Below are 27,292 nucleotides of genomic sequence, written 5' to 3'. Positions count from 1 at the left end.
AAAGAGTGAAAGGAGAATGTGTAATATTTCGAAATTTACTCGGAAACGTATTTACATAAAAACACCCGCGTTTTAATTATATCACTGATTATGGGATTTTATATTTAATTCTGAGTGCATAAATGATTTGTCAATTGCTTGTTTTACGCGACTGTATTATTTGTAAAACAAATTTAATAATTTAGTCATTTTCAAGTAATAAAAATTAATAACAGCAAGCAGATATAAAGATGTAACAAGAAGGAGTTATGAATAATTATACACGTGGATGACTAGTATAAATATTATCTGTGTACACGAAGAAAGAGCAATTTTCCAGGGTAAAATAAGCGTCGCTAGCTTTATCTATTTGTGTAAATAGAAAAACGCACTCCTAAATGTCAATACACTGTATGCGTTAAAAATTGAACGTCTATGTATCGTATACACTAAAAGATGAACTCGTTGTATCCATGAAAAGCATAGAAGTGAAAAATATAAAACGCGAAACCACGAATACTACACATTTGTCGTTCTTTGGCTACGTGCAGTTGGTGAACGGTTCCACGAACAGTACTTTGTTTTTTTCTGTGACTGTTCTCCCGCCAAGAAATCAGTGTATGAGAATTTAAAATAAAACTGTGCACGTAATGATGTAAACGGCGATGAGCACGTAACAGGAAGGAGAAAGATATAGAAAGGAGGAGAAGAAGGAAAAGAAGGCAACGAAGGAAGAAAACGGTAACGTAGCGAGCAGCGCCGTCGGTGGTGGATGCGGTAGAGGTTAGAATAGCGGTGGGTCGTGACGATGGTGGAGGCCGCCGTTATGCTGTGGGTGGGATGCGCGAAGTTGGGACTGGGGGTTGGTGGGGAACGGACAAGGAAAAGGTGGGGGCCGGGTGGCAGCGGAGGCGGCTCGTTTAGCACGCAGGATCAGCTTCAGGGAGAACCTCGCTTCGTCTCTTTTACCTCGCGCTAGCTAGTAGCTCCGCCGCATTCGTACGTGCTACCAAAGACACGCGTTCGATAGAGTTGCGTATAGATCCATAGAGATTTCCTTTCAAATCGTTTCTGTGCGTCTATTTGTTCTTTCCCCTTCGTACTTTCTTCTCTTTACTCTTTCTCCTCTCTCCTCTATTTTACCTCTCGCTTTATCCATCCATCTCTTTCGTTTACCTTTCTTCTTTTATGCTTTTCCATTCACTCGTCTACAATTACTTCTCCCTTTTCTTCTCCCTGTAATTCTGACTTTTTTTTATTATTATCAATCACTTTTCCTTCCTTCTCTCTCTCTCTTTCTCTCCCTCTCTCTCTTTGTCTGTCTGTCTCTTTCTCTGGCTGTAACGACACGTAAAATCAGGAATTATGGTTCGATCGCTGTAAGTGCGATCAATTTCTGTACGTATGAGCGTACAATGTCGATGAGTCGGAAGAAAGGACAACGAATACAGACAGGAAGCGAGAGTGTTCGTTGTGTGTCCTCGACGATGATGGTCACCTAGAGAAGCGAGTACGCACGCTCGTTCACGGAGAGACAAAAATGAGGCGCGTCAGGACGTTCGTCGGAACAATCGACGCCGATGTTGTTGTCGTTAACGTACCTTCACAGACGAGTACAAAGAGAATAGAGTGAGAAAAGGGGAGAGATAAAGAGAGAAGGGGTGGGGGTGGGGGAGAGGTGGCGTCTAAGCCGCGGAGTACTACGGTTTAGGTTTGAGGTAGGGCGCGATAGTGGTATGGTTCCCGTTGATGTTCGAGTGCCAGGCTAATTGCCTTTGAGACTTGTGTAATTGTTCTTGAAATGGCGAAAAAGTGAACGAACAGGGCTAGTCCCTGGTGAAAAGAAGGGAAAAAAAGACGAAGGAACAGAGATAAAGGAAACCTCGAGTGTACTCCTAGCACTTTTGCGAACAATTTCAGCTTCGAAGAATTCAGAACGTAGAACAATTCGGACTGTCGTAGTATCTAACGAAAATAGGGATGATTCTCGGTAAATTTGAATCTTATCTTTTCTTATTTTCTTCCTTTCTTTTGTACGGGACTCCTGATCGTCGGAACGTTAGATCGGAAAGAGGAGATTGCCTGACCGCGGCTTATCGACGATGCATAACCCTCCCGTGCTCTGTTTCTCCTTATTCCGTCTGCCCTCGATGTCGTCGCACATTGCCATAAATACTATTGAAATTATCGAAATAATATAATTGCCTTTTTTTAATTGGTCGTTCACAGGATGCGTGAGTGTTTCACGTTAGCCGTGTCGTCGGTAAATTATGCGTGTACATAGAGGATAGCGGAGGGGATAGGCGAGAAGAGTGGAGACCAAGTGTCGTAGAAACTAGAATTCGGTCGTGTGTTGTGAAAAAAAAGGTGGGTGTCTTTGAAAACTGCAGGAAAAAGCTACTCTCATCGGTTCGTCAGATTCGTTATTGCATTACTCACTGGCCACAGTTTCAATTCGCGTGCACGAGTTCGCGTATTTACGTACGTACTTTACCTACTTTACCATTTTATCGTGTTATCTCCACAAGGGTCCGAAGTATCACGAAGGAGAGAAGCCTGGAATTGCCACGAAACAGCAACAAGGTCTCGTGCGTCGTAAAACTGCCTACGTAGATCGTAGCCGGTAAGATGATTCAAATTATTTCAAACGGCTTGCAAAGCAACAGACTACAAGACGAACCTACCGCTTTAACGTATGAAATATCATCGGGTGAAACGAAAATAATTGTGTGTTCATTCTATTGTTACTTTGGTTGCTTCGCCTAACCACTATTGTTTACCCAGGAAAGATCTGTATTTTTCATCATTTTTACAAAAGTATAAATTTGACATTAATTAATTGTATATAAGGAAAATTGAATTGTAAGGAAAACAGTATTGATATTATACACATATCCATTTTATATTATCACGTATCTATGTTTTTATATTTATTGCCTCATTAAACATTTCTGTAATGAAATATGTTAGATAGAAATTGTCACCTATTCTCGTATCTAGCAATAAAAACTGATGTTATCGTACAAGAGATGCATTCGTATTATGAATATTTTATCGTCACGCATATGTATCGTAGCTTGTTTGAGTATTTCTCTACGAAGCATGCCTTTTTAAACAACCTTTTTTTACTATGCAGATTGTTCCATGATTATGCATAATAATACCCTTTTACTTATAAGAGGGTGGCGACGAGCCTAAAGTGTATATTTGTTCGCAAAGCCGTTGCAGTTCTAGATAGATCGATATATTACTTTGAAGAAAGTCGAGGCGTTGCTAGTTTGATTATTGTAGTATAACGGAATTCTTAGAACTGTTGTCAGATACCACGAGAGACTATACTATATGTATGTATACTATATGTAATAATATGTATAATATATATATATAATCGTATATATAATACCATTAAACAAAATATATCAAAAACGAATTATACTTAAGTGCAAACTTAATGTAAAAGCGATTTAAAAATATTCCTTCTGTTCAGTTCAATTTCCGGTACAACATACAGTGCTTATCCTTGACATTCCAATCAGTTTCTATGCTATGAACTTTCGATACAGATGACTATCTGTCACAAATCGATCTTGAATAATTCATCCCGGCTCCGCAGTCAAGAACTGGGTACCTCTGAAATTACCGTCGTTCAGAGTTGCTTACAAAAACAGAGGGAAGCATAAGTGACTTTGATGGTGTTTCTGATTGTTTCGTACAGATTTACGATGAAAGTTTAATTCGGTCATAAACTTGAAAAATAAAACGATTACGTTAGAATAAGAAAGTATTATTAGAACCAGCTAAATTTTAACATTTTAAAATTCATCTTGAACTTTAGGCAGAATAACCAAGCTTGTTTATGTAATGAGACATATATATATATAATAACGAAAAAATATGGTCAGGTTTACGATGAAAAGATACTAAAATTAGGATAATGACTCGAGTGACTCTGTGGTAGGATTGTTTGTGTCAGCGAGAAGGTAGCATACATATAAAAATTGTTATGAATCGTTTAATTGTCTTGTGAGGAAATCACGAAACGACGGGCCTTTTCTGCTCGAACTATTTAAACTTGGGTAATGTGATAGAAGCAATAAGACGATAACGATAAGATGATATCATCTTCAGCGGCATTATATTGAACATTTCGTCAATTCGATGGCAAAGTAATCCAGACTCGTGAACACCGTTTAATATGGTTTAATATCTGATCGAAATCGAATTGCTCGCCGAGCAAGAACTCTCCGCAAGAGCAAATCTCTCCCGATTTCTCCTGCCTCGAGAAAAGTAATCGGACACGTACGATATCGAATCAACCTAGATTATGGAAACGATTGCCCAAAGTAATTGCGTCAAAAATGTTTGTTTAATATGTCCGTCCACCTAACAACTAACTTCGTCAGGTGAAATTTCTGATATAGATGAAAATGTCATATTTTTAATATTTTTCAAATCAAACAGTGCCTCGTTCAATCCAAAAACAAAATTGTTACGAAAAAGAACACCTCGTGATATTTCTTGTATAGTATAAAGATTATCATTGAGACTGGCACAGAAAGAAATCTAGCAATTATGTAATACCGACCGGATTGGAATGGCATGACCAGTTTTACGCCTTCTTTGTTTGTATCAAGCACAACGTATTCCGAAGACGGTATACTTGAATATGTATAAATGCCATCGACATCGTTTCTGTCGCTCGTGTTCTAGATCACCTTTAACGTCCCAGTGCCATGGCGTCTATTAACGTTGAATAACGTCAACTTGTGCTCGTTGGTGAAACAAGCGAATGACTTCAATTAAAACATTACTTTTATAGAATAACTACAGATAAAATTAAGCGGCCTAAAAGAATCAATTAATGATCGATTCGCTAAGAGTTTGCGTTATTGTGTTAAGAATTTATTAATAAATGTCAATTATTTCACAAACAGAATACTTTTGGTAATTGTAAAAGACAGAAAATCTGCAATGCTTCATTTTGGTCAGTTTGGTATCTCAAAGTTAATGAAATATACATATTAAATGTAGTCTAATCATCTTTTATCTAGAAATTTGTGTCTTTACGTATCCATACAATCTTTCGTTTAAATATATAATGATCTATATACGTGTACATTCTAATACAAAATTGGTGAAAGGAACGTTGCTACGCGATTCAAAGTAATCTTAAGACATAAACCTGTTTTAACAAAGCGGATTCTTTGGTATTTAGATTGTGATTGATAGCAAGTACAGAATGTGTATTTTTGTTCAGGAAAGACGTTTACTCTAGCGAAAAATCTTTTTATATTACCATGAAGTACCACGCGTTCTAAAGTTAGTAGATGTTCTCAAAGTCAAATCATAAGTCGCCTTCACAAAAATAGGTCGAATATAAGGGAGGATAACACCTATATGCGATCAAAAGCTGAACATTGTGCGCCGATGTTGAACTAACGGCCACCCATTCATCGACATTTCTCGTCCTTTCTTGACATTTTCAGACCTTCTAAGAATGTTATGGAAATCTCGGTTGCCTTTCTTGAAAAGCAGCTCTACTTATCCATTACAACCAGTATTCAACGAATCGTGTGTTATACGAAATTATTCAGTTCATTAATGGTTCGAAATTTTGGGAGAGACAGTTATTTTCAAATAAAAAAAAAACTCACGATCACGAGTTCAGTTCTTACATTTTATGATCCTATGTTTACATTTTTTCTTCTTATCTTTGCTCATAGAATAAAGAAGCCTAGTTTGACGGAAGAAAACTGGAACAGTTTATATATTGTAATATTGTTTTTGTTTTCATGTACTTTTATTTCCCATGTGAAAAACATTTTCTCATATTTAAACTTTAAAATTCCTTCCTTTTACCGAGAAAATGAAACATTGAAATTCTTTCTTATCTGTCTTTTTCACTCGATTTCCTTCTCAATTCCAGTCCTTTCATACTTTCTGAAAAGCTGCGCATTCGTGGATTCATTCACATACTTTTTTCCGATTCGGTAAAGAGTGATTCCTGCAGAAATATTCTTATTCTTGCAGAAATAACAAGTATCGAGCAATTAAATTTTCTTTTTTAAAGGATTTAATATCTATTACTGTCTTCATATTTATTATCCATCAACAGAAACAAGATCACAAATAAATGGCGAAATTAGTCATTCTATTTGACCTGCATATGTTCGAGCATACATGTACGGCTATACCGCTGAAAGGGTTAAACGTGACGTGAAAAATATGCGACCGCGGAACATGCTGGCAAAACCGCGTCACTGTCTGCAAACAGCACTGCTATACTATTTGTAACAAGGACCTATCTACGGTGCATGTACCGAAGAGGTTTCTCCATTCTGACTCCAAATTGGCCATTATGCCAATTATGCGGTTAAAAAGTATCACGCGCGCGGAAAAAATGCGGGCATATGGAAAGCGTATAAACATCCCTTCTTTTTTTGTCGTTAACAAACGATTTACATATTACAAATGATAGAGGCTGTATGGCGATAAAAGTTCCGCTGATAGAGAAATTTACTACACGATTTCAATTCTGTTAACTCTCTGATACTAGAAATCTGTTTGTTTTTTAAAAGAAAATTATCAGCGAGTATTTTTACTTTCCTAATCTCTTTTTTAAATCGACGTTTAATGTCACAAGTCACATGTACACGACAACGAAGATTGTATTAAACAGAGTTCTCTGCGTAATTTTCATTTCGTTAATTCCTAAAAATGTACGTTTGCATAAACAACCGTGCTATAGTAATTATTCGAAATAAATAGAAACGAGACTCAACTACTTTGAGTTAGGAGACACGAAATTGTTACGTACTGCGAAATAGACTGAGCGCGAGATAATTTATGTATTACACATAGATTTGTATTTCTTTGACAATTTTACGGGCTTCTATGATTACTTACCGAGGCGTTTGCGTGTTAAATCTCTGCTCGCACTTACAGTCACTTGATGTTTTTCCGCACCAAGGCTTCCCAGGTGTTTAGAAAAAAGCATATGCAGCTCGTAATGAGATTCGTAATTGCACTCTCCTAGAAAGCTAGTGCGTGTATCCAATTTTCGTTAATAATTGCGCGAACGTCATAAAGTACATAACAAACAAAATCGCCGGAAATTCAGACAGAAATATCGTTCCATTGACAAAGCACTTTTGTTAAACCTCTGAAATTTTAACCAGATTTAATGCGATATAATTTAGAACTTTTTATTGATTTTTTAACCTTGATTTATGCTCTATTAGTTTAATTGTATTTAATCCGGCAATTGTTCGTATCTCACTTTTTGAAAGTAGGTGGACAGAATTGAAACAACTAAAAGCTGTGTCTTTCTGGAAACATCAGATTCATAAATCTGGAGCTTGCGTACGTGCAGTGAATGAAATACTGTCCGAAAGAGAAAGCGATTGAAACTATCAAATAAATGTTTCTACAAGCAAAGTTTTGAGTTATTTTTAACCAGCTGGTTAAATGTCTAGTTCCTATACCGTATATACTACCTGTATTCAGTCGTAAATGAAAAATCTAAATAAACGTATAACATTACGAGGAACTATTTTAACAATTCGTAGAAAATTATTTGAAGCATTGAGAGCAACGGGGTTAGTTTGCTCTTAACAGCTCATTTTATTACGTAGCTAATCAAAAATATTAATGTTTCTGAAATATAAAGCGTTACAATATAAATATAAAATATGTGACAAATTTTTTATTATTTTTTTTATTTATTTCATACTAAAACAATTTAACTGTCTTGTGTGCTTCATAATTATACTGTAACATTTCACATTTCAAAAACTTTAGTTAGCCTAGTGTTACATTCTGGTTGGAAACTTATTGGGACAATATGTATACTGAAAACTTGGTGAAAATTGACAGCTCGAAGTAATATTGGCAGATATGACTTCGTGGGATTTTTATACTTTTTACGAGACACTCGAGGGTAAAACGGGGGTTATATAACGAAAAAGGGACGGGAGGAAGGGAAAGTCCCAAGAGAAACATTTGAGGAGGAACCATCCGATTCTGAGGAAATTCATAAACGTTGAGTTGACGACCCTAGTGAATGAAGACTATAAACAATACTATGAATATTACAAACGGTGATACATATCTACCAAATATGTTCTTGTAAATATTATATGATTGCAAAGGATAACCAAATTGATAATCAAACTGTCACCGTTTACTACTTTCTCAAAAATCATATCAATCAAGTAATGATTCAACAGATTCGATATCTTTTAACACTTGTAAAACAAATTTATAATTATCACAATTAATATTCTTAATTGAGCCAATGAAATTTACATCACTATAGCTTAGAGTTTTTCATGCGCTACACTGGAAAGATTCAAAACATTTTATATATTCGTATAAATATTTAAATTTATATTGTACATAGAAAAGTATCACAAGAAGCTAGCCGTGTATTTTTTAGCACTAGATAGAATTCCACACGGAATCTGAGTTTCAGCCTGTATTATATAGAGTAAAGAGCATAGCCAGTGACGAAAATGGTTGCGTTCGCATTTGTACGAGTACACAAGAAAGAAAATACGGTATCGCGGACGTGTTGACATACTCATCAAAACCGTGAAAGGGTCGGAGGCTTGCGGATAAGCAATCTACAGGGAGTGTGTATCCACAAAAGGATCCGGGACACGTCTACATGGTGATTTTGTAAGATTTGAAACAACCGTTTCGAAGCTCGAAGATTTTCCAGAACGAGCTCCGGGATCTTTTATCGGAAAAAATTGTGATCAGTAAAATCTTATAGTTTGCGAGAACTAGTCTTGTTACCAACTTTAAATCCCACTTGGACCAACGAAAACGAGTAGAACGAGGCGTCGAAAGTTGCTATTACGTCTCACGAACGGCAGATTACATTTCTAATTTTAGAAAACATCTCGTCACATAATAGTTTTCGTCCAGAAAAATATCTTCAGTGTCCAATTTTCAATATTTTTAGAATCCAAACATGGGTAATGTCTATAAAAAAACAATTTTAGCCAGACTATGAAATCTATTTTCGTTAATTTTCAAAACATAAAGGTACTATTTTATACTTATTTCGAGTTGGAAAATAAGAGTGTAGTAGCACGGAAAGAAATCACAGCAACTTTCTGGATCATCTGACAGAGCAGTACAAAGCCAAGTGCTCTTACATAAACAAGTGATAATTAAAGCGGTATATCACGATACTTTCATTAAAATACGTATTATATCCTAACAAAGGGAAACTTTAGTGTTCTATACCGAGAATCTTAATGCACATAGACGCTATATTGCAATGAGAGGAGGTGGTGCTCTCCCTCTCGCAATTGTTCGTGGCTCACTTCATTTCCTTATTCGCTCATCACTCTTTCTCTTTCCTTTTTTCTTTTTTCTCACTTTCACAGTTTCTCACCGCGAAAATTTAATAGAACAATGACTAACGAATCTCGCTATTTATGCCTCGATCTATTATTATATAACGCGTAATATAGCCCCCTTTTCTTTCTACACACTATTGGTAACGTTCGTACATTTATGCAATCGTTGAACGTATCTAGAAAAATCTTCTTCTGAAATACCATTTACAATCGTTAGTTTATACTGCTGTATGCACCAATACGACAAGTGGCTTTTGTTATACGATAATGCCTTTCTTACACCTCAATGGTTGTCTCTTCATTTTTGGTTTTCAAATCGATTACTGCCATCGACCATCGGTTTCCTCTTTCGAACTTATGTATAAATGTAGTCATGGAAAGAACTCGTTTTGAGGACGCGAAATTAAATAATAGCATAATGTATATAGTATATACTCTAAACAGTGGACAATAAATTTTTCTCTATATGGCAACAGTCTGAGGACTTTTTGAGTGCACTGTATAATGCTATATAAAATAACGAGAGATGCATTAACTTGTATAATAAGGTCGTTCGTTTTTCACAAAGAAGGCTTTTAAATTTAAATTGGTAATAGAATCGCATTCATTTTTTGACATGGTTCGGAGGGGTAGGTACTCCACGAAGTTCACAGAAATATTAAAAAAGAATGCCATTGACAATTATTAAGAGATAGCAAATTAACTAATTGTTAACTAAGTAGATCTGGTATAAAAATGACGATCCTTATCACTCTTAAAGGAATTGAAACAAACTTATCATACAACCTAATGTGAACTTGTCTGCATCGCGATGTTTTTTATTTGATACGTAGTTTATCGGAACGTTTTTCAGATGAATATTTTACAGTTTCCCACATGTCAAATCAAATTCGAATACACGTTCGATAAACACGTCCGCCCTATTTTTCAATGGCTGTATCGATCTCGTCACCACTATCGATGAAACACAGAGTTCCGATAGCAAACTAACGAGTTTATTTTTAACGTAGTTGAAGAAGAACCTGCAGAGCGGCCGTGTGCATGCACTGTACCGGTAAATTATAGCGACTCCCGATGACTCTTAATTGGTTGAAACAAGTCGGTTTTGCGGTCGATCGATCGAAGGATACGATAAAACGATTCGGCTTGGAGTTTCCTAAGTAAAAACAATCGAATTGTATCTTGTTTTATATCTTCTTTTCCAGGTCGTTTAGTATCGTAAAAATAGCAAATTTTTTATTCCGAAGAATGAAAAATAACAAAAGCCAAGTATGTAGACACGATGCAGCATGGCTCCTGCTCCGCTGCTTTCCTTTTAAAACTTTTCTGAAACGTTGCACTCTTATTGTAGAAACTTCTCAACTTGACATCAACAAAATCCGTTGTTCATTCGTTTCTTTTACAAGGATGAATTAAAGAATTAAATTGCAGAGTTACACTGCCGAGAAATTGGTGCTTCCGACTCAGAGGAAATTGGAATATCTCGAAAGCTTCGCTTAAAAAACTTCTGCTATGAACAGATATACTTTTTGCACGTTAAAAGGGAAGCAATCGAGTTTGGTGGTAAAGTAATTTCACGTGTCGGTATAAAAGCATTCGAATCTATCCATCTGTGACTGTTGTCCTATATATAGAATTAAAAGTAGAACAATCCTATCAAATTGAAAACAAATTTGGCAACCAGATAAAATAAGATAAATAAAGTAAAAAGATGTCCTATTTTGAGTATAGTTTCCAATGCTGGTTACCTCGTACTATTATTTATTAAATTCGAAACTACGAAAAAACAAAATTTTATTTATACAAAATTTTATAGTAGAAACAGATGAATATAGAAATCCAAGGAAGGCATTAAACTGTTTTTGTAGGTATTGATCCATAAATTTGTACCGTTAAATCGAGTGCAGTTCGATTGACCATAACGCGAAGCGAAGATTTCTATTAAACTGCGGGAAGTTTTTTATTTTCATACGGCAGCTTATCGATTACCGTTCAGCTTTGTTATCTACATGTGAATAGACCCAGGAAATGGGAATGGCGATACATGCTTCCCTGTAAAATAACGTGCAACTTGTCGAGTATGCCAATTTCTACATTGTTTCTCTCTTTACTGGCACAAAGAAAGCTGTTTAATTACTTCAAAATCTTGGACAAATAATTTGTAAAATTTCCTGTATAACGAGAACACAGGCAGATGGCAAAACACAGATATAAGTTACTAAATGTTCTATTCTCTAAGCTAGAGAAGTCTTTTAGACTAGAACTCATCGATCACAACAAATTTTTATCAAAATGCCCGCTAAGATATAACATTTAACTTGAAACGTAACTTTTTGGGCGTGAAACTTGGTTAAGGATCGTAGAAACAATGTTCTTCGAAAACATCACCAAAAGAAGAAAACGTAACGAATGCTTCAATTCGATATCTTTATATTTTTAGAAATTCCAATAAAATACTCTAGAAGTTCGTTTTAAATAGCTTAACGTATCGGAAAATAGAAGCATAACTTCCTGTGAAGTATTTAACTGTGAATATCCAGCTGTGGTATGCCACTCAAAAGTCATAGTGGGTTTACGCTAGGTTAAAGGTCGAGAGTTAAGAAAGTTATCTGTTCATCCATTGAGTTAGGAAACCAAAGGCCAAAGTAGAGTATGTCTCCAATCCAACGAGTATGTCTTCAATGCTATCCGATGTGACTTCCCACGATAGACCATGTTAGTGCAACGGTGGACATATCCATGATATGTCTGTTTATAATATCTAGTGCTTCACTGGAGCTACTGCTTGTATTGTAAGCGGTAGAAATTCATGTGACAAGACCCAATGTCGACGATACGTGTACTGAATATCGATGACTATTCTAGGTCTGATATTAATACATAATTTTATGATTTTTGTGGACGCCCGTAATACTAATTTGCCAGAAGTTTACATATATAAAGGATTTGTCTAAAGGATCGTTATTTATACGCGTAGTTTATCATTTTGATTGTGTATTAGGGATCTTCTAAAAATATTAAAATATTTCGTATCAAATAATGTTATCGTAAAGTTGTTATCGTTATCCATCATCTACTTGAACGATACTGCTCTTTTATTTAACGTCATCGCTCAATATCTCAGTCTTTTCGTATTTTTATACTTTTTCTTTTTCCTTCGATATCAAATATCATCCACGTGTTAACGGATTTGATGGTATCTGGATTTAAGGCTACAGATATCTACATGTATATTGATTGCAGTTGCTGCGCGTCTGCGTGCGCCGGCCAATGCAGATCGCTGTCGCATCATTTCCTTTCCAGCTCAATCTATCTTTCGGGGGTTGGGCAATTGCTTTAAGAGTGAAAACCGGGGCTGTCGATCCTTTAGTATTTATGACTTTCCGCATTACCACCGTTCACTGCTTCGCTACAGGTCATTTTTATCCCAAACAGCTTGGTTCCGAGAATCTACAAATTGAAAAATCAATTACCAGCAACCATAAATCAACCGTGACCTTAGCTCACGAGATTTGGCGACTCTATTTACATGCCCCTATTTATCAGTTAAAAATAATTTTAATATAAATCGCGACTGTAGTTGGTGGAACATCGTATGTAAAAGACATTTTTGTTTAAACAATTTTCTGAAATTTCTGCATTTTCTTCAAGGCATGATTGCATCCCCTAAAATCGCATTATGAAAAAAGTAGATTTGTGTTGCGGTTGACCTACTCTACTTGCACACAAAGATTCGTACTTTTTTCAATTTCCGGGTTTCCTAACTGTCCTGTCTGATGCTAAATAATGATGCTGAGGCAATTACCGTGTATTTGCAACGAGGTAATAAGCAATGTGTTGTCACTAGACTGTGGATGTTTTTCCGTTCAAATCTACATATATTTTTGTCAAAATGATTAAGAAGATTTAACAATAATAAATAAAGGTTTCACCTAGTGAATATTATAACATGTGTTTTCCTCTGGTAACCTAATAAATTACCTGGTAAATTAACTGTAGCGCTTGAATTTATTGTACTTTTTCTGGTAATCCTATTTTCTCTTTGAAACAGTTCCAGTTAGCAGTGGAGATTTACAAAGCGACAACAAAGACTTTGCTGCTAATTGTCTGAATTTTACATGAATCTGATACCCTACAATTCAATAATTTAACTGTAGAGAATTAAATACCGCAAAATGGACGATACCGCTGAATTCTAAATGTCTGTTATAATCGTATTAATTGCAGAGGTTATTTCAACATAAATGATTTCTACCCTAAGAAAATTAGGTTTGTGTCTCTCTATTGTTCCTTCCAGGACCTTCAGAAAACTGGTGCTAATACTACTCGTGTAGCTAGATTTATGAAAGTTATTCTGTAAGAATAAAATAATGGATGTGTATATTATACAAACTCCTAGTCCCCAATCGATGAGATTGAAGTCAAACTTCAGGAGCGTGTATTACTTACCTCAACAAGTAAAAAAGTCTTAATGAATGTGGGTCGAAATATCATTAGTTTTGCAGTTACAACAGTTTTTATCAGTAAAGTATTACTTGCGTCTGACTACAGCATATGTTCAGTTCGGTCCATTTTAACACACACTTTAGTGTGTTTCTTTGTGAAAGCACACACACGTTGGAAGATTCCTAACTATTTTCTCATCTGCAGCCAGCAGTTTCCGATTCTTTGTCTCAATTCGCTTACCAAAGTAAGTGGTTCACTGGACATTATACTTTTAAAATGTCCCCACAGATAAAAGTTTAGGAATTTGTACTATCGTTTATGAACCACAAAGAAAGTAACCCAGCTATTAAATTAGTTTAAAAAAAGATTCATTGAAAATAAGCGTCACTTGTTCGAAAAATAGCGTCAAAGTTCGCCATCCGAAAATATCTATAAATGACATCCTTTTTGTACGTTTTGAGGATTTTATATAAACCTACTTTATTGAAGCTTATGCTCAAAATTCGCAAGTTTTCCGTGATTTATGGGACGGCAGTGTAAATCTGCTGAACATAGCAGCTATGTCATGGGCCTGACACGCCCAACCTACTTTTCACGAAGCTTAATGTTCAAATGTTGTTTCTTACTTCTACAAAAGTGAGGAATGGTGCATAAACCATTTGTTGCCTACATTGGAGAGATAAGGGTTGCGACAAATCAAGTAACGTACTTTCCAGGAAGCACAGATATGCTGCTTCTGTTAATCGATTTAGTAAAACGAATGGCCCAAACAGTTAATCGCCAAACTTATGCTATTATAGGGTTATAGTCGAAAATGTTTTATAACATCGAAACGAACGATTAAATTACGGAACTTCTTGTAACGTTGCTTATCAGTAGTTCCTGTACGACTAGTCTCAGAGATTCATTAATATGGTCATATTCAATAGTTCCCTCGGAATAAGGATATTACTGCCCACTATTAGTCATTATAAGCTAGTATATATTAAGCTCCCAGAGGTACAACTACCAAAACCCATACACTACTCGGAATCGACAGTATATTATTGGTCAGCTAACATCCAAGACAAGGGATATATCAAAATATTTTACAAAAAACATATTATACATCTATTTGCGCTGTAAGATATTTTTTACTATAAAAAATTTATTCATTCTTATTAATGAACAGCGTATATCGTATTCACGAATCAAATCGTATGATACGCGATCTTATAATGAATATTGCCCACTAAATTAATCTTGGGTAATTGGTTTGATCGGATGAGCGATGAACTGGTTTGATATGGAAGGTCCGATTTATCGACCATAAACTCCTCCATTCTGATGAGAATCCGAATGTGACTTACTAAATTATTCGAATTGATTTCTTGTGCGTGACTGGTTTCTTTTTGCGTTTTATTTCAGTGTTTGAATGTGAGATTCCTTGGCATATTTTGTTAGTTTTCTTTCTCTTTCTTTTTACCTCTTATTCTGCTGATTCTCTTACCTCTATTGCTCTTGATATCTCCTTAACATGCTTCAGATTCCCTCTCAATTTTCGTTTCTTATAACATCCGTATGTCGCGTGTGCTGATAGACGAGAATCTTTATCTTTGTTCCTTTCATATCTTACTAGATATTGGTTTGCCTTCGAGGATTCAATGCCCCAATGAATTCTCTTTCTTGACTTTTATTTTCTTTGTACCATTTCTATATTATTGGTGTCTGAAGCATCTAACTCATTCAATAGGTACATCTTCGTAATTCGTTACTTTGTCATTAATTTTTATGCTTACGGAATTTCCTTTATGTCTATGATTATGCTGTTATGCATTCTTTTATCGATTATCTACGAACACGTGATCTGAGAATATCTGCGATATGTCTATCGAACATAGAAGATATGAAAAATTCTGTGTCAGAAGTTTCATACAAAAAGCTCCTCAATTGTGAAAAATTGTTAAAATTTGAAAATATTATTAACATTAAATGTGAATCGAAGTAAACTATGTAAGATTATCATTTAAATAGAACATCACGTGCTATGTAAATGATGAGACGAAATTATATCCGAATACCTGACCCAACGTAAGGTACACAAAATTGTCATTTGAATAGAATATTACATAAAACGTATTCAGTAACAATGTACAGTTGTCGTAATAATTTAACAGTAATGGAACCATGAAAGTTCGTCTTATTAAGATCTACCTACTGGCTTGATTAACTTATTGTGTTCCTCTACTTTCCATCTACTGTTCTAATTTTACAATTTGTCGTCAGGAAATTCTCTAACATTTAGACAACCAAGATATGTACATGTATTCCCATGGAACGAAGAGACAGTGGATCGTGGAATACTTGATTTCCTTTGACACGTTTAAGCTTGTTTCTTTGGTTTACAGAGTTAAGATTGCAACGTCCATTTGACGCTTTAATCCACTTCACGATTCTCTTGGGTAGAAAATAGAGAACGAAAGACAAGAACAGCTGGAAGACAGTGAGACTCAAAGAGGACAAATAAAATTTCCCGGGAAATGTACTTAACCAGTTAGTACTAACGATACTAAATTTTCAAAGAATCCAAGAGCCAAAAGCTGAGATTCTATCCCGAGAATGAAAATTGATAATATACGTGGCGAAACTAAAACCTGAAACTTGGAATTGTTAACTCCTTGCTCCATAATATCCACTCATACTCGCGACATAAAACTTTTACGACTTGAAAAGTACTCGTAGAAAATATCCTTGTCAACAAAATTTTCTTCGAAATTTTAATACGTCCGTTGTTTGTCAGATTATCACTTGTTTCTAAGTAATTTACGATCGCGTTTACTCAGCCATTCCCATTCATAAATTTTATACGCATCATTCTATAAAATCACTGTCATTATAAAGATACATGAAACGGCATGGATAAATTCAAAAATTTTAAAAACTTGTTAAGCTTTAAAAACGTCCTTGATTTCGTTACATTTACTTAGTCTAAGACGACTGTCTTTGTAACTGAAACCAACGAAAGATTATGTCACTCGAGAATAGCGACTCGTCACGTTGATGGTAGCCAGACCGATAGGAAACAATGGGATTTCCTAACGGCTCTCTTCTCCACCGATTCGTCGATTTTCTTCTGTTCAACTATGGCGCAAACTGTGTCACTTTCCCTGCGTCCTTGTGTGCTGCTATAATACATACCAATGATACTCCCGGTATTATAAGCGCAGTAATACGGCCGTAGACGTGAATGTAATTGCCAATACGCGACGCTCTCAATGGTGACACATTCATTGTTTACCGCTGTGATCCTTTTCTACGAATGATCGACGACCGATACGAAACATCAAGCCAGACTTGAACAATGCTTCTTTGTTGCTTTTTCAAACAAAAGCTTTTAAGCATTTGTGTTTGCAAAGATTGATTGCTTTCTTATACTTTCTTCTCTGATAAACGCATACATTTTTATTGTCTTTTATGTAGATAAATATCTATAAGATGAATTATGAATTAAAAAATAGGTGGTCCATCATATCTAAGAAATTTGGATTAATAGCGTCGAATTAACTCGTCTTTATCGTCCAACAGGTTGAATAGACTCAGGATCATTAAAAAATATCTTGTACCATCTAAAAATTCATGTCCACGACAACTATTCGATCTAGGATTTCTGTTATGGCGTAACAAAATTTTACACCAAATTTGGCTATATGTTGTTTGTTGGATTTTTATAAATTATATCAGACGTAGCTATGTGTAAGACAGGTAATTAATCTCTTAGGCAAGAGCTTAATCCAGTAAGTAGCCGAGGAAACGGGTGCAATTCAATTGACATAGATCGGTGTCGTCTTTACAGCGAGGTCTCCTGATGTGTGCGTTGTGTTAATTATGTCCTACATTTACTTCGCGTTACACGAGGCCTCATCGTTGGTCCGTCGTTGCACGAAGGACCTCTGATACGCGACGTGTTAGCGTGCCATTAAATCCTGCTAGAGTAGCGTAATCGTTATACGATAGACATACGTATTTATGATAGATCTTCTCCTATATCTAATAAATAATAAGTATTTGTAACGAGTCTTTCCGATCTTTTTTTTTCTCATTCCCTAACTCTTTCGCAAGGACGAAACTGGTTGTTTATCGACCATTTTACCAACTAATATTTTTAACTGCTGCGTTGTGTGACGTATTCTAGTAGATCATGAGTTGTGCATGGCTAATATTTGCACGGCCATTGCTAACTAGAAGATCAGTAATTCGCAAACGTGAACATAATTTACGCGTTCAAGTCTCTTATTTATGAACAAACTGCGGATATTTATGCATTTATGATGATTTTGAATATGCGAAAATAAATAACGATCTGCACAGATGAAAAAATATCTGAAATAAAAATACATATATTGCGATATTTTTTTTTTTTTTTTTGGTAAAAAATAAAGTATATTTTAAAATAGCGCACACTTATCTAATAGATACAAAATGAAGGTAATTCTCTGATGCCGCAGTTTATGACGCAAGCAGAAAATACACAGTTAACTGTCTGTCGGATTCTAATACCATTTTAAGATAGTCTAATTCTTAGGCAAGTCACGAGCTGCCCCGACTTCCTCTCTTCGGACGTGGAAAACGAAACTCTTTCAGCCGACGAATCAACTTGCCTTGAAGACTGCCTCTTTCTTAAAACTTTTTATTCGGATCGTGTATTGGCTACTCATTACGACATTATTTTACGTTTCTGTTCCTCTGCGGTTTTGCGCGTGCTTATGCTTTCAATGACGTTCTTTCTATATAAATACACTCATGGTAACTTCCTCTTTTTCTCTCTCGTTTACTTATTCATTTATATTGCTCCCTATTTACTCCCTAGGACACGTTTTCTATCTCTCTTCGTTTTTATGTTCCTTCTTTCTCCCTCGAGTATTTTCCAAAAGCTTTTACGACACAAGTTCGACAACGATAAAAATTCTATTATTAGTAATAATACAGAAGAAAATTACTGATTGGTAATAATAGTAACACGCGTTATTCTTTGTTGTAGATTTCAAAATGGGTTGTTTCGGCAGCAAAGATAAGTTGAGCAAAGAGGATATGGATTTCCTTAAATCACACACAAGATACGATGAAGCAACTATAAAAGAATGGTACAAAGGATTCAAAGTAAGTGTACATTTATTTCATATTAACGTTATAGATTTATTCTTTCTACATTTATCATTATGTATTAACGATAACAATATCATGTCCCTGTCTAAACTATACTTTAGGTTGTTACGTTTATCAACATTTTATCAAGTATAATCTGTTATGCGCTCAAACATTTTACGAGCTATGAAAGTACCTATTGTTAGAAGTAAAAAACGAAGAAGAAAATATTAATAGAAACGTAAATCAATGAATCTTTGATCATTTATGCTATTGCGGCCATTATCGATCGCTAAATGAGAGCTATAGAAAGAATATGAAATATCTTTAAAGTTCGCTCTCTTAAACGGTTTATTGGGTATAAACTCGATTCTTGAAAGATTCTCTTCTTGTCCATCGAGCCAGCCCCTTGAGTATTTGCTCGAGTTTATTCAATCAGATAAAAATAAATAATCCGCATTAGTTTGGACTGAATAAGTTTTCATTGGCTTCTTCGAAAAGTGCATAGTCCTAGCCTTAATTGGACTTTAAACAAATTCTATCAATCCCGATCAAAATGTCCAATTCCTCGAAAAAGTTAATTGCTCGAAGTTTCTCGGATAGTTTAAACACTTCAAGCAAAACCCATACACGTGGTACGAACAAATTAAACTAAGCAAATTGTCCATTACCGTTAGACATGTTTCAACCCATTCCATATACGTATACCTACCTATCTCACGCAAACTTTCTTGTTCCTCAATTGCAGTACTTGAGTTTTCCAATCGAAAATTAAATAAACGAGTTTTAGTAGTTTACATGTTCGATCCTCCTACTATTCTATCAGTAACGAGCAATTTCGTTCGAAAAGTGTAAAAGACTTTGGCCTCAGAGCTTTGTTGCATTCCCTCTCATTCTCTTCTCTTTCTCTCTTTTTCCCTCGTCCTGTAAATGCGTACGCGTACGCGTAACCACCAGGGATAATCGGTTTTTCACACTCTATTTCCGTTTTTAGCAAAACCATCAACGTCGATATAACTGTAAAACATCGTCTAACTCAAACCATTTCACTGTTAGTGTATAATCTCTTTACAAAGAGTGAGAAACACCATTTAGTGCAAACGAATTCTGTATTTTTAAGCGACGAATTTGACTGTACCATTAGATTTGACAGAAATCTATTTGCTTGAATAACAATTACTAATTACGTTGGTTTTTCTTAGCGGATATTTTACCTATTTGTATGCAGATCTACAAAAAAATTGATTTTGATTTATAAATTATCAAGTCGCAGAATATCTCTCGTACTAAGGAACCAGAAATACTTGACAGAAGATAGATCCAAAGATTATTTTACAATTATACATGTATAGCTCATACGTGTATTCGTCATATATATATATATAGTAGAATCATTAAAAAGGACGATTAAAATGTTTTTTACACTAAGAGGATTTTAAAATAACTACATTGCTATGACATTTGCTTGCGTAACAAATAACACGTAAAGTGTTACTTAATTGCTCATCTCGACGTTAATTTCTAACTATATTATGCGCAAACAATTTATGTATACATTACGGAACGAATTGCGTATATAAATAAATTTCTGTACTTTCTTAAGAAAATTGCTTAAAATTAGTTATTTGACTTTCTAAGTAAAATGAGAAAAAATTATATCCTTGCAATCAATATGATAGTTTTGGTTTTGAAATAAAATTGCATAAGCATAACAATATTTTTCTAAATAAAGGTACACGCAGACACACAAACACTTGTTTTTCTTTACGTTATAGCAAGATTGCCCAAATGGTAGATTAACGCCAGCAAAATTTGTCGACATGTACAAAATGTTCTTCCCATCTGGCAATGCGGAAGAATTCTGCGACCATGTTTTCCGTACATTCGATATGGACAAAAATGGCTACATCGATTTTAAGGTAAGATGAGATCTCCTCAAATTTATTTTTACTATTATGTTCCTTCGCGAATGGAGAAGTACGTCTTTCGTCGAGGATAATACATGCAAGTATATATGCTAAGAATAGGACTTGAACGCTTCTGATACCGCAGTTATTCTGCATGATTAAACTTTCTCACTTTTTAAATCGTTTTGGACTATGAACGTTCCGTTTCTAAAGAAATATTCTAGTTTCGATACTTCGCTGACTACCGTTTTTCTGAAAAGAATTACGCGATTTATCTTCATGCGTGGAGTGCAGAAGAGTTTGCGTATATGAGCGAAGCAAGTAAGTCATTCTTATATAAAGTAGAAGATACAAAGCTGACGAATAGATTTGAGTAATGTTTATTGTACAATACAAAATTATCGTACACAAAATATTATTACAAGATTCGGTTTCATCTCCATTCATATTACAGAATATTCTAATTGTTCTTTCTGCTTAATCAACATCTGATACACCGATATTCTCTTTTTTTTGCCACGATACACGTCGAATTTGATATTCCACACTGCGGCTCCCTTTATCTCTAAGATCGTTTAGGTGAAACTGAAATCTCTGGATCGCCATTGCATCAGACACAGTCGTGGACAAAACCATGGACAAATGACATTAACAGTCCTTACTACGTAGTAGGAGGCAACGACAATTCTCTACATCCACGAAATGCCATGCCAACCACATATCCCTTATTCATATAGGTATGGCTTGCCTACCAATCTCTGAATACGCAAACACACTGAAAAATATTCAATACTCAACGAGTTCAGTAATTATTTTATAGAAAAGACATGTAAGAGGTGTACGACCAGTATTGAAGTTTTTCGCGAAGACGATATACAACTGATATTTTAGAGATTAAATAAATTCTCTCATTTTTCTTGGAGATAATAATTCTCGGTTTCGCTTCGAACGGTGAAAGACTGAAAAAGAAGTATACGAGTTTTATTAAATTCAAAAGGGTATAGAGCTAAAAGTTGCGATCCTTAATATACGAAAAAGAAAAAAGGTACATTTCAGTAAAATTCTGATAGAATAAATGGTTACGAAATAACATCAACGACCTATCAACATTGCCGTCTGCAGCAAATACATCTGCAAATACAAAGGTCTTTAGAAAAGGCTACGCCAGTGATACATAGTATAGAGAAGTAGCCGATGGCAGAAATTTGCCAGAGGGGCCAGCACGTCGATGGGGTCAATACGAGAAGTGGAGACACTTCGGAGGTCAGGAAGAGCAAAGAGCCGACTCGCCCTCGACTTCGTTCTTTAAAACCCTCGCCGTTTGTCTACCTCAGGCGTCAGATGACCTAGTTCAACTTTACTATATCTTCAACGGCGATGCTCGAAATTCACTGCGAACCTGACGTAGAAGCGTCAAGGTATCCAAAGATTAGCGCATCCACTTTCTTAATACTGTATTCTTCCTTAAAAAGCTGTTTTTTCTTTAACCTCGTGACCAGTCGTTCCATCTCTACTAGCTTCCGGGATACCAGAAAATGTTTTTTCAACTTCTGACAATGAAAGTAGACAGTTCTCAAAGTGAAATTATACGTCTCTTGAGCGTTAATTGTAAAAAATCTACTTTGATTAGTAGATGAACAGTGTCTTGAACAAGATCAAAGGATGGAGGAACGCTACAGGGTCGAGCGATGTTCCTTACGCGAGTGAAACAAACATTTAACAAACTAAAAATATTGAATGGAACGTTCTTTCGAGCCTCAGGAGAATTTATCGCACTTTACTATGTAATAATTTAGTTACCTTAGAAGCCAAGAATGGTATCCAGAACCTCGTTGAAATTGGACTGATATCTTGAGTCTACATTTATTTCTTGGAACTAAGAAACTATTGCCAATAACTTTTCTGTCATCTACGAAGAGTTTCGAATTATTAATAGGACAACAGCGAGGAAAAAGAAATACGCGCACATCAATTGTATTACGAATTTCAAATGTACAGTTGTGCATATTTTATTATCAATATAAATCGTGTAACATGAAGTGTTATGAAGTCTACATTATTGCTCGCCGACAAGAAAATTAAATTGTGTTATTACACAGAAATAAAATGTCAACATCAGTGACTACACGGATATTACCTACCTTTTATAACAGAAATCGTAATGTTTTATTGCAGGAATTTCTATTGGCCATCGATGTAACGTCTAGCGGGACGCCAGAAGAAAAACTAAAGTGGGCTTTCCGGATGTATGACGTTGATGGAAATGGCGTCATTGATATTCAAGAAATGACTAAGATCGTTCAGGTATTATGCGTTTCACATTAATATATATTTCTCTTCTAGCAGATAATAGCGAAATCTTTTTCCTTTTGTTTTACACTGGTCGTACGTTTACAGCTTAGAGATAAGATAACGCAAAAAGACTACGTCACTTCACGTTAAATCGTTTAGTTTTTACGTCGATATCAATGAATTTTTCAAGATGAAATATAACACTAAATACAATTAAAAAGAGAGGTTCGCCGTCAGTTTGCCAATTTCAAATTCATTAAAAAAATAAAAAGCTTCGAATTTTCCAATTATTGCCTATTTTTATGATAACGGGCTCTGCTTACGAACTTTCGAAAACGAAACAAAAATTGAACAGATTATATTTTTCTATTTCTAGGCAATATACGACATGCTCGGTGCATGCTCGAGCAACAGACCAGCAGACAGTGCAGAAGAGAGAGCGAAAAACATATTTGCAAGAATGGATGAAAATAATGACGGTCAACTTACCGAGGAGGAATTTTTGAAAGGTTGCCTTCAAGACGAAGAGCTTTCAAAAATGCTGGCCCCTTAATTCCCGTGTTTTGTTTCGGGATCGATTATTAATAGTACACTGTTGTCAAAAAACATTCGTAAAATACCAACCGACCGAGCAACAGCGATGAAAGCAATTTCAGATACATCTGTCTTTCATACGAAACGTATTTGTTGTAGAATTATACATACATATACAGACGCACGTATTCGTACGCGCCCGTACACATGCATACACGCACAAATACACGGACACGCGCGTGCGCGCGGATACATTGCAGCATTACAATGGTTAATACGAAAACCTGATAGAACACCTTTAATTCCCAGAATTGCAATTGGCAAAGAACAATAACTAAAGAATCGTTGTCTTTCTACGTTCTAATTTCGAGTCGAGTTACCGGAATAATTTCTCGAAAGAATTCGTCGACAGATTACTTTTTAAGGAATCGGATTTAAGTGCTGTGAACGCGAAAGGAGTCCACCCTTGATCTGAATTTACAACCGGTGATACGAAGGAACTCATACGTTGACTACTTGGAAAGTATCCAGCATTAGACATCCAAAAAATACCCAACTTCTCAACAAAAAAAAAAAACAAAAACAAAAAAAACACTTAGACTGTGAAGAGGACAACATCGGCAAGCAACGCTTTGCAATCATGACCATTTTAACATTTTATATAGTTGCAATTTCGTTGTCGGATGTAAACGCAAAAGAAATATTTCAATGAGATTGCATCGAGGAGTTTAAACTGATGCTTCCGCGGCAAGTACCTTAAGATTGACGTTTAAGGTGAACGTTAATTACTAGACGTAATTTGACAGGATTTTTCAATGTTTCGTGATCAAACGGTTCAGACAGTTGCTCTCCCTTTATAATTTGAACAACGACGACAAAGTGCTAGGACATTTCGTGAGTGATGGTAACACAACGAATTGCAAGAGAGTACTGTCGAATAGGTAGAACAAATTTTCAATCGAGGAATGCAGTTTTATATTGCACGATATACTTCAAATGGTACATTTCACACCCAAAAAGGTATGTCATATTAACTAGTCAATAGTTAACTGATTAACATTTTCATTGAAATTTTTCTCGATCTATCTGTATAGAGTGTCTGGCAATGAAGAAAATATTTTCCAGGGTGATCGTACGTTATAAAATACTATGAAACTTAGAAATAAACAAATTATATTTATATTTGCCGAATTATTAGGTTTCAAACATTATTTCGTTGGATATTCAAACTTCTATAATCAAGCAATATTGTTTGCATTGTAATTTTGTTTCTGTTTTTAATTGCATTTTATTTGACAATATAAAATCATTCCTTCAAATTCTTCCTTTCAATCCTTTTTGTCAAACATTCTATACTTTTCAAAGATTTCACTGATATGTCTTATACCAGTCTAAATACCGTAGGTCCTGAATTTATTTTTTATTCATTCTACTAAGAATACATGCTACGCTATTTAAAATTTTCATGAGTGTCACTGTATAATTTCTCATATACGTATTATAGTGAGTGTATAAAATATACGCGCGTCGTCTAAAACTAGAAGATAAATACGAAACATTTAAGTTGGCAATGTATATGCGTGCAATATAACATGTCTACAAAGAATACTTAGTATTATTATGTAATATGCATCAAGCACTACGTTCCTTAAAATTAGGGTAGTAATGGAATATATTCGACAGATAAAATCTATAGTTTAACGGAGATTAAGGAACTTCATGTTGAATAAAAAATATGTCAACGATGTTGTCCCTTTAAATTTACTTGCAATAATTTAAGATGAGGGCATATAGATAATAATACATTCATCAGCTGGTAATAAGGAGATATATTGTGAAAATTATAAAGTTTGTAACTCGTTAACTTCTTTGTGGTAAGGAAATATGGAAGCAAGGTAACCAGCTCTGAAATTTATACTACAACTGCTTACCAGCACGCATGCAATTTTCTGCTTTTTTCATTTCTAGGATCACGCGTAATAAGATGAAAATGCACGAGACGATTTTTCTCGAATCGGCAGCCAATCCGACATTCAGTTATTTATTGGCACGAAAATATAAATGATTTATAAATTTTATTTTCAATTTAATTTTTTAATGAATTTATATACATTGGCCGGATCCGCAACTGAATCCCATAAAATTGCCTTGTGCATTTTTAGCTTAATTCCGCTTATCCTTTTATGCATCCATGTGATTTTTCAGTTTCGTAATAAACTTCGATTTTACGCTTAATGTAGCTCAATGGAAATCAAAAGTATATCCATAAGCAGATTAATAATTTTATACAAAATCTTCCGCTCGACAAAATTAACTGTACAATTTTTTACAAAATTTATTTCTTTTATTTCTAAACGAAATAAGAAAGCAGAAAGCAATTCGAACGAAAGGTATGATGTTAATGAACTTTATCCATGGTATTTCATTATTATTTTGATTCCTTATTTTTGTTCTTCTTGTTTTTTACATCAGAGTTATCTGTGATTTTTAAAGCCTATAGATCATTCATTACTATTTAGATAGATGAAATAAAAAAATAATTTTTCTTCTTGAAAGAAAGGTTGCCGACACAATACTTGAGATTTTACGAATTTATATAAATCACGGGTAAAATATCGTTTCATTAGGATTTGCTCGGAAGGTTTGTAAGCAGGAAGTAAGTAGGTATCTATGTACTAATATGCAGTTCGTGCAGTTGATGTAAACAAAAATCGCTCGCGTTATCCGTATAGTTACATACATATTATGTATTGTATAGTAGACTAAGTACATATCATTGCCTCTTAAACGAAAATCGACCTGACGAAGTTTTCTTCGTGTTTTTACAACTTCGTGCTTCGATCATGCATACTACGATTTCAGTCAATTTTAAACGTGAACAAATTTTGTTCGTTAATACGATATTGGAGAAAAGATGCGACCTCACCCGCGCGCGCGCACACACTCCCAAAATCTTTAAATACATAATTATACGGAGTGAATATATTATTCATTCGCGGTATGATAAAAAAAAAAGAATGATCTTTATTCATTCGTTGCAATTTATATAATCAGTGACATTCGTTCATTTAAATACATCGGCACAATATTGATTTTTTTAAAAATGTCCTCAAATGGTGGCATTGTCCATAAATAAACGTGATTTTGTATTGCATTATTTCATTTTGTTTCATACAAATTATAGTCGACTAATTACGTAACTAATTGTTTAAAATGATAAGACAGAAAAAGATGAGTAGAAATAGGCAACTTTCGTATTATTATTAATTTATAGACATATTACAAGTATATGCATACATGTATGTTGAGATACTTTTCACGTTCTGTGTCCCTATTCGTGATCTTTTGCTTTGTCCCCAATAAATTGAAGGATAATGCGTAACAAAGCATCGCAATTCTCCTTAAATCGAAAGTGCAGCATTGACAATCGAAATAACAAGTTTCTTTATTGAAAGAGTCAATGGATATAGACGAAAAATTTTATAAAGCTTAAGAACAAACCCAAAGTGCATTATATATTACAAACACGTTGTTACATCTCAGTTTCCACCTTTGATTTTTGCAGCGTTCAATAATGAAAAATTAATTGCTCTCATAAAAGAATACATTAATAAAACCATCTAACTCTACGAGTAATCTGTT

General features: G+C 34.9%; 2 protein-coding genes across 7 annotated transcripts in view; both read left to right on the top strand.

Annotated features, from left to right (window-relative positions):
• The window catches only part of LOC100745450 (neurocalcin homolog), a 76,913-nt gene that overhangs the window by 38,135 nt on the left and 11,486 nt on the right, over positions 1-27,292 (top strand). The window contains exon 1 of one of the 2 annotated variants that reach the window (XM_033318501.1): positions 23,758-24,670. The exons of the other annotated variant lie outside the window; for it this stretch is intronic. The gene's annotated coding sequence lies outside the window, so the exon portion shown is untranslated. Of the gene's footprint in view, positions 1-23,757; positions 24,671-27,292 lie in introns of those variants that run through there. 2 annotated transcript variants of the gene reach the window in all.
• LOC100745329 (neuronal calcium sensor 2) lies at positions 875-24,225 on the top strand. Of its 5 annotated transcripts, none has more exons than XM_003486141.4 (7): positions 875-1,010; positions 2,209-2,346; positions 2,508-2,602; positions 18,814-18,932; positions 20,693-20,836; positions 23,000-23,128; positions 23,493-24,225. In XM_003486141.4, exons 4-7 carry the CDS (start codon positions 18,822-18,824, stop codon positions 23,667-23,669), a joined length of 561 nt encoding a protein of 186 aa, XP_003486189.1. In that variant the 5' UTR covers positions 875-1,010; positions 2,209-2,346; positions 2,508-2,602; positions 18,814-18,821; the 3' UTR covers positions 23,670-24,225. The 5 variants fall into 5 exon arrangements, with proteins under 5 accessions (XP_003486189.1, XP_033174393.1, XP_012250165.1 ...); XM_012394742.3 differs by having other exon boundaries at positions 936-1,052; XM_012394744.3 differs by lacking the exon at positions 875-1,010 and adding an exon at positions 1,276-1,608.

Source organism: Bombus impatiens, unplaced genomic scaffold (assembly GCF_000188095.3).
Source record: "Bombus impatiens unplaced genomic scaffold, BIMP_2.2 scf_0099, whole genome shotgun sequence".
Classification (NCBI taxonomy): Eukaryota; Metazoa; Arthropoda; class Insecta; order Hymenoptera; family Apidae; genus Bombus; species Bombus impatiens.
Note: the sequence above shows the minus strand (reverse complement) of the source record. Positions and strands in the feature narration are given on the sequence as shown.

Excerpts from the sequence above, each read along its gene's own strand:
- LOC100745329 (XM_033318502.1), top strand. The coding sequence starts at position 18,822 with ATGGGTTGTTTCGGCAGCAAAGATAAGTTGAGCAAAGAGGATATGGAT. Across the intron at positions 18,933-20,692 it reads AATGGTACAAAGGATTCAAA|CAAGATTGCCCAAATGGTAG; the intron begins GTAAGTGTACAT and ends TTTACGTTATAG. Across the intron at positions 20,837-22,999 it reads ATGGCTACATCGATTTTAAG|GAATTTCTATTGGCCATCGA; the intron begins GTAAGATGAGAT and ends GTTTTATTGCAG.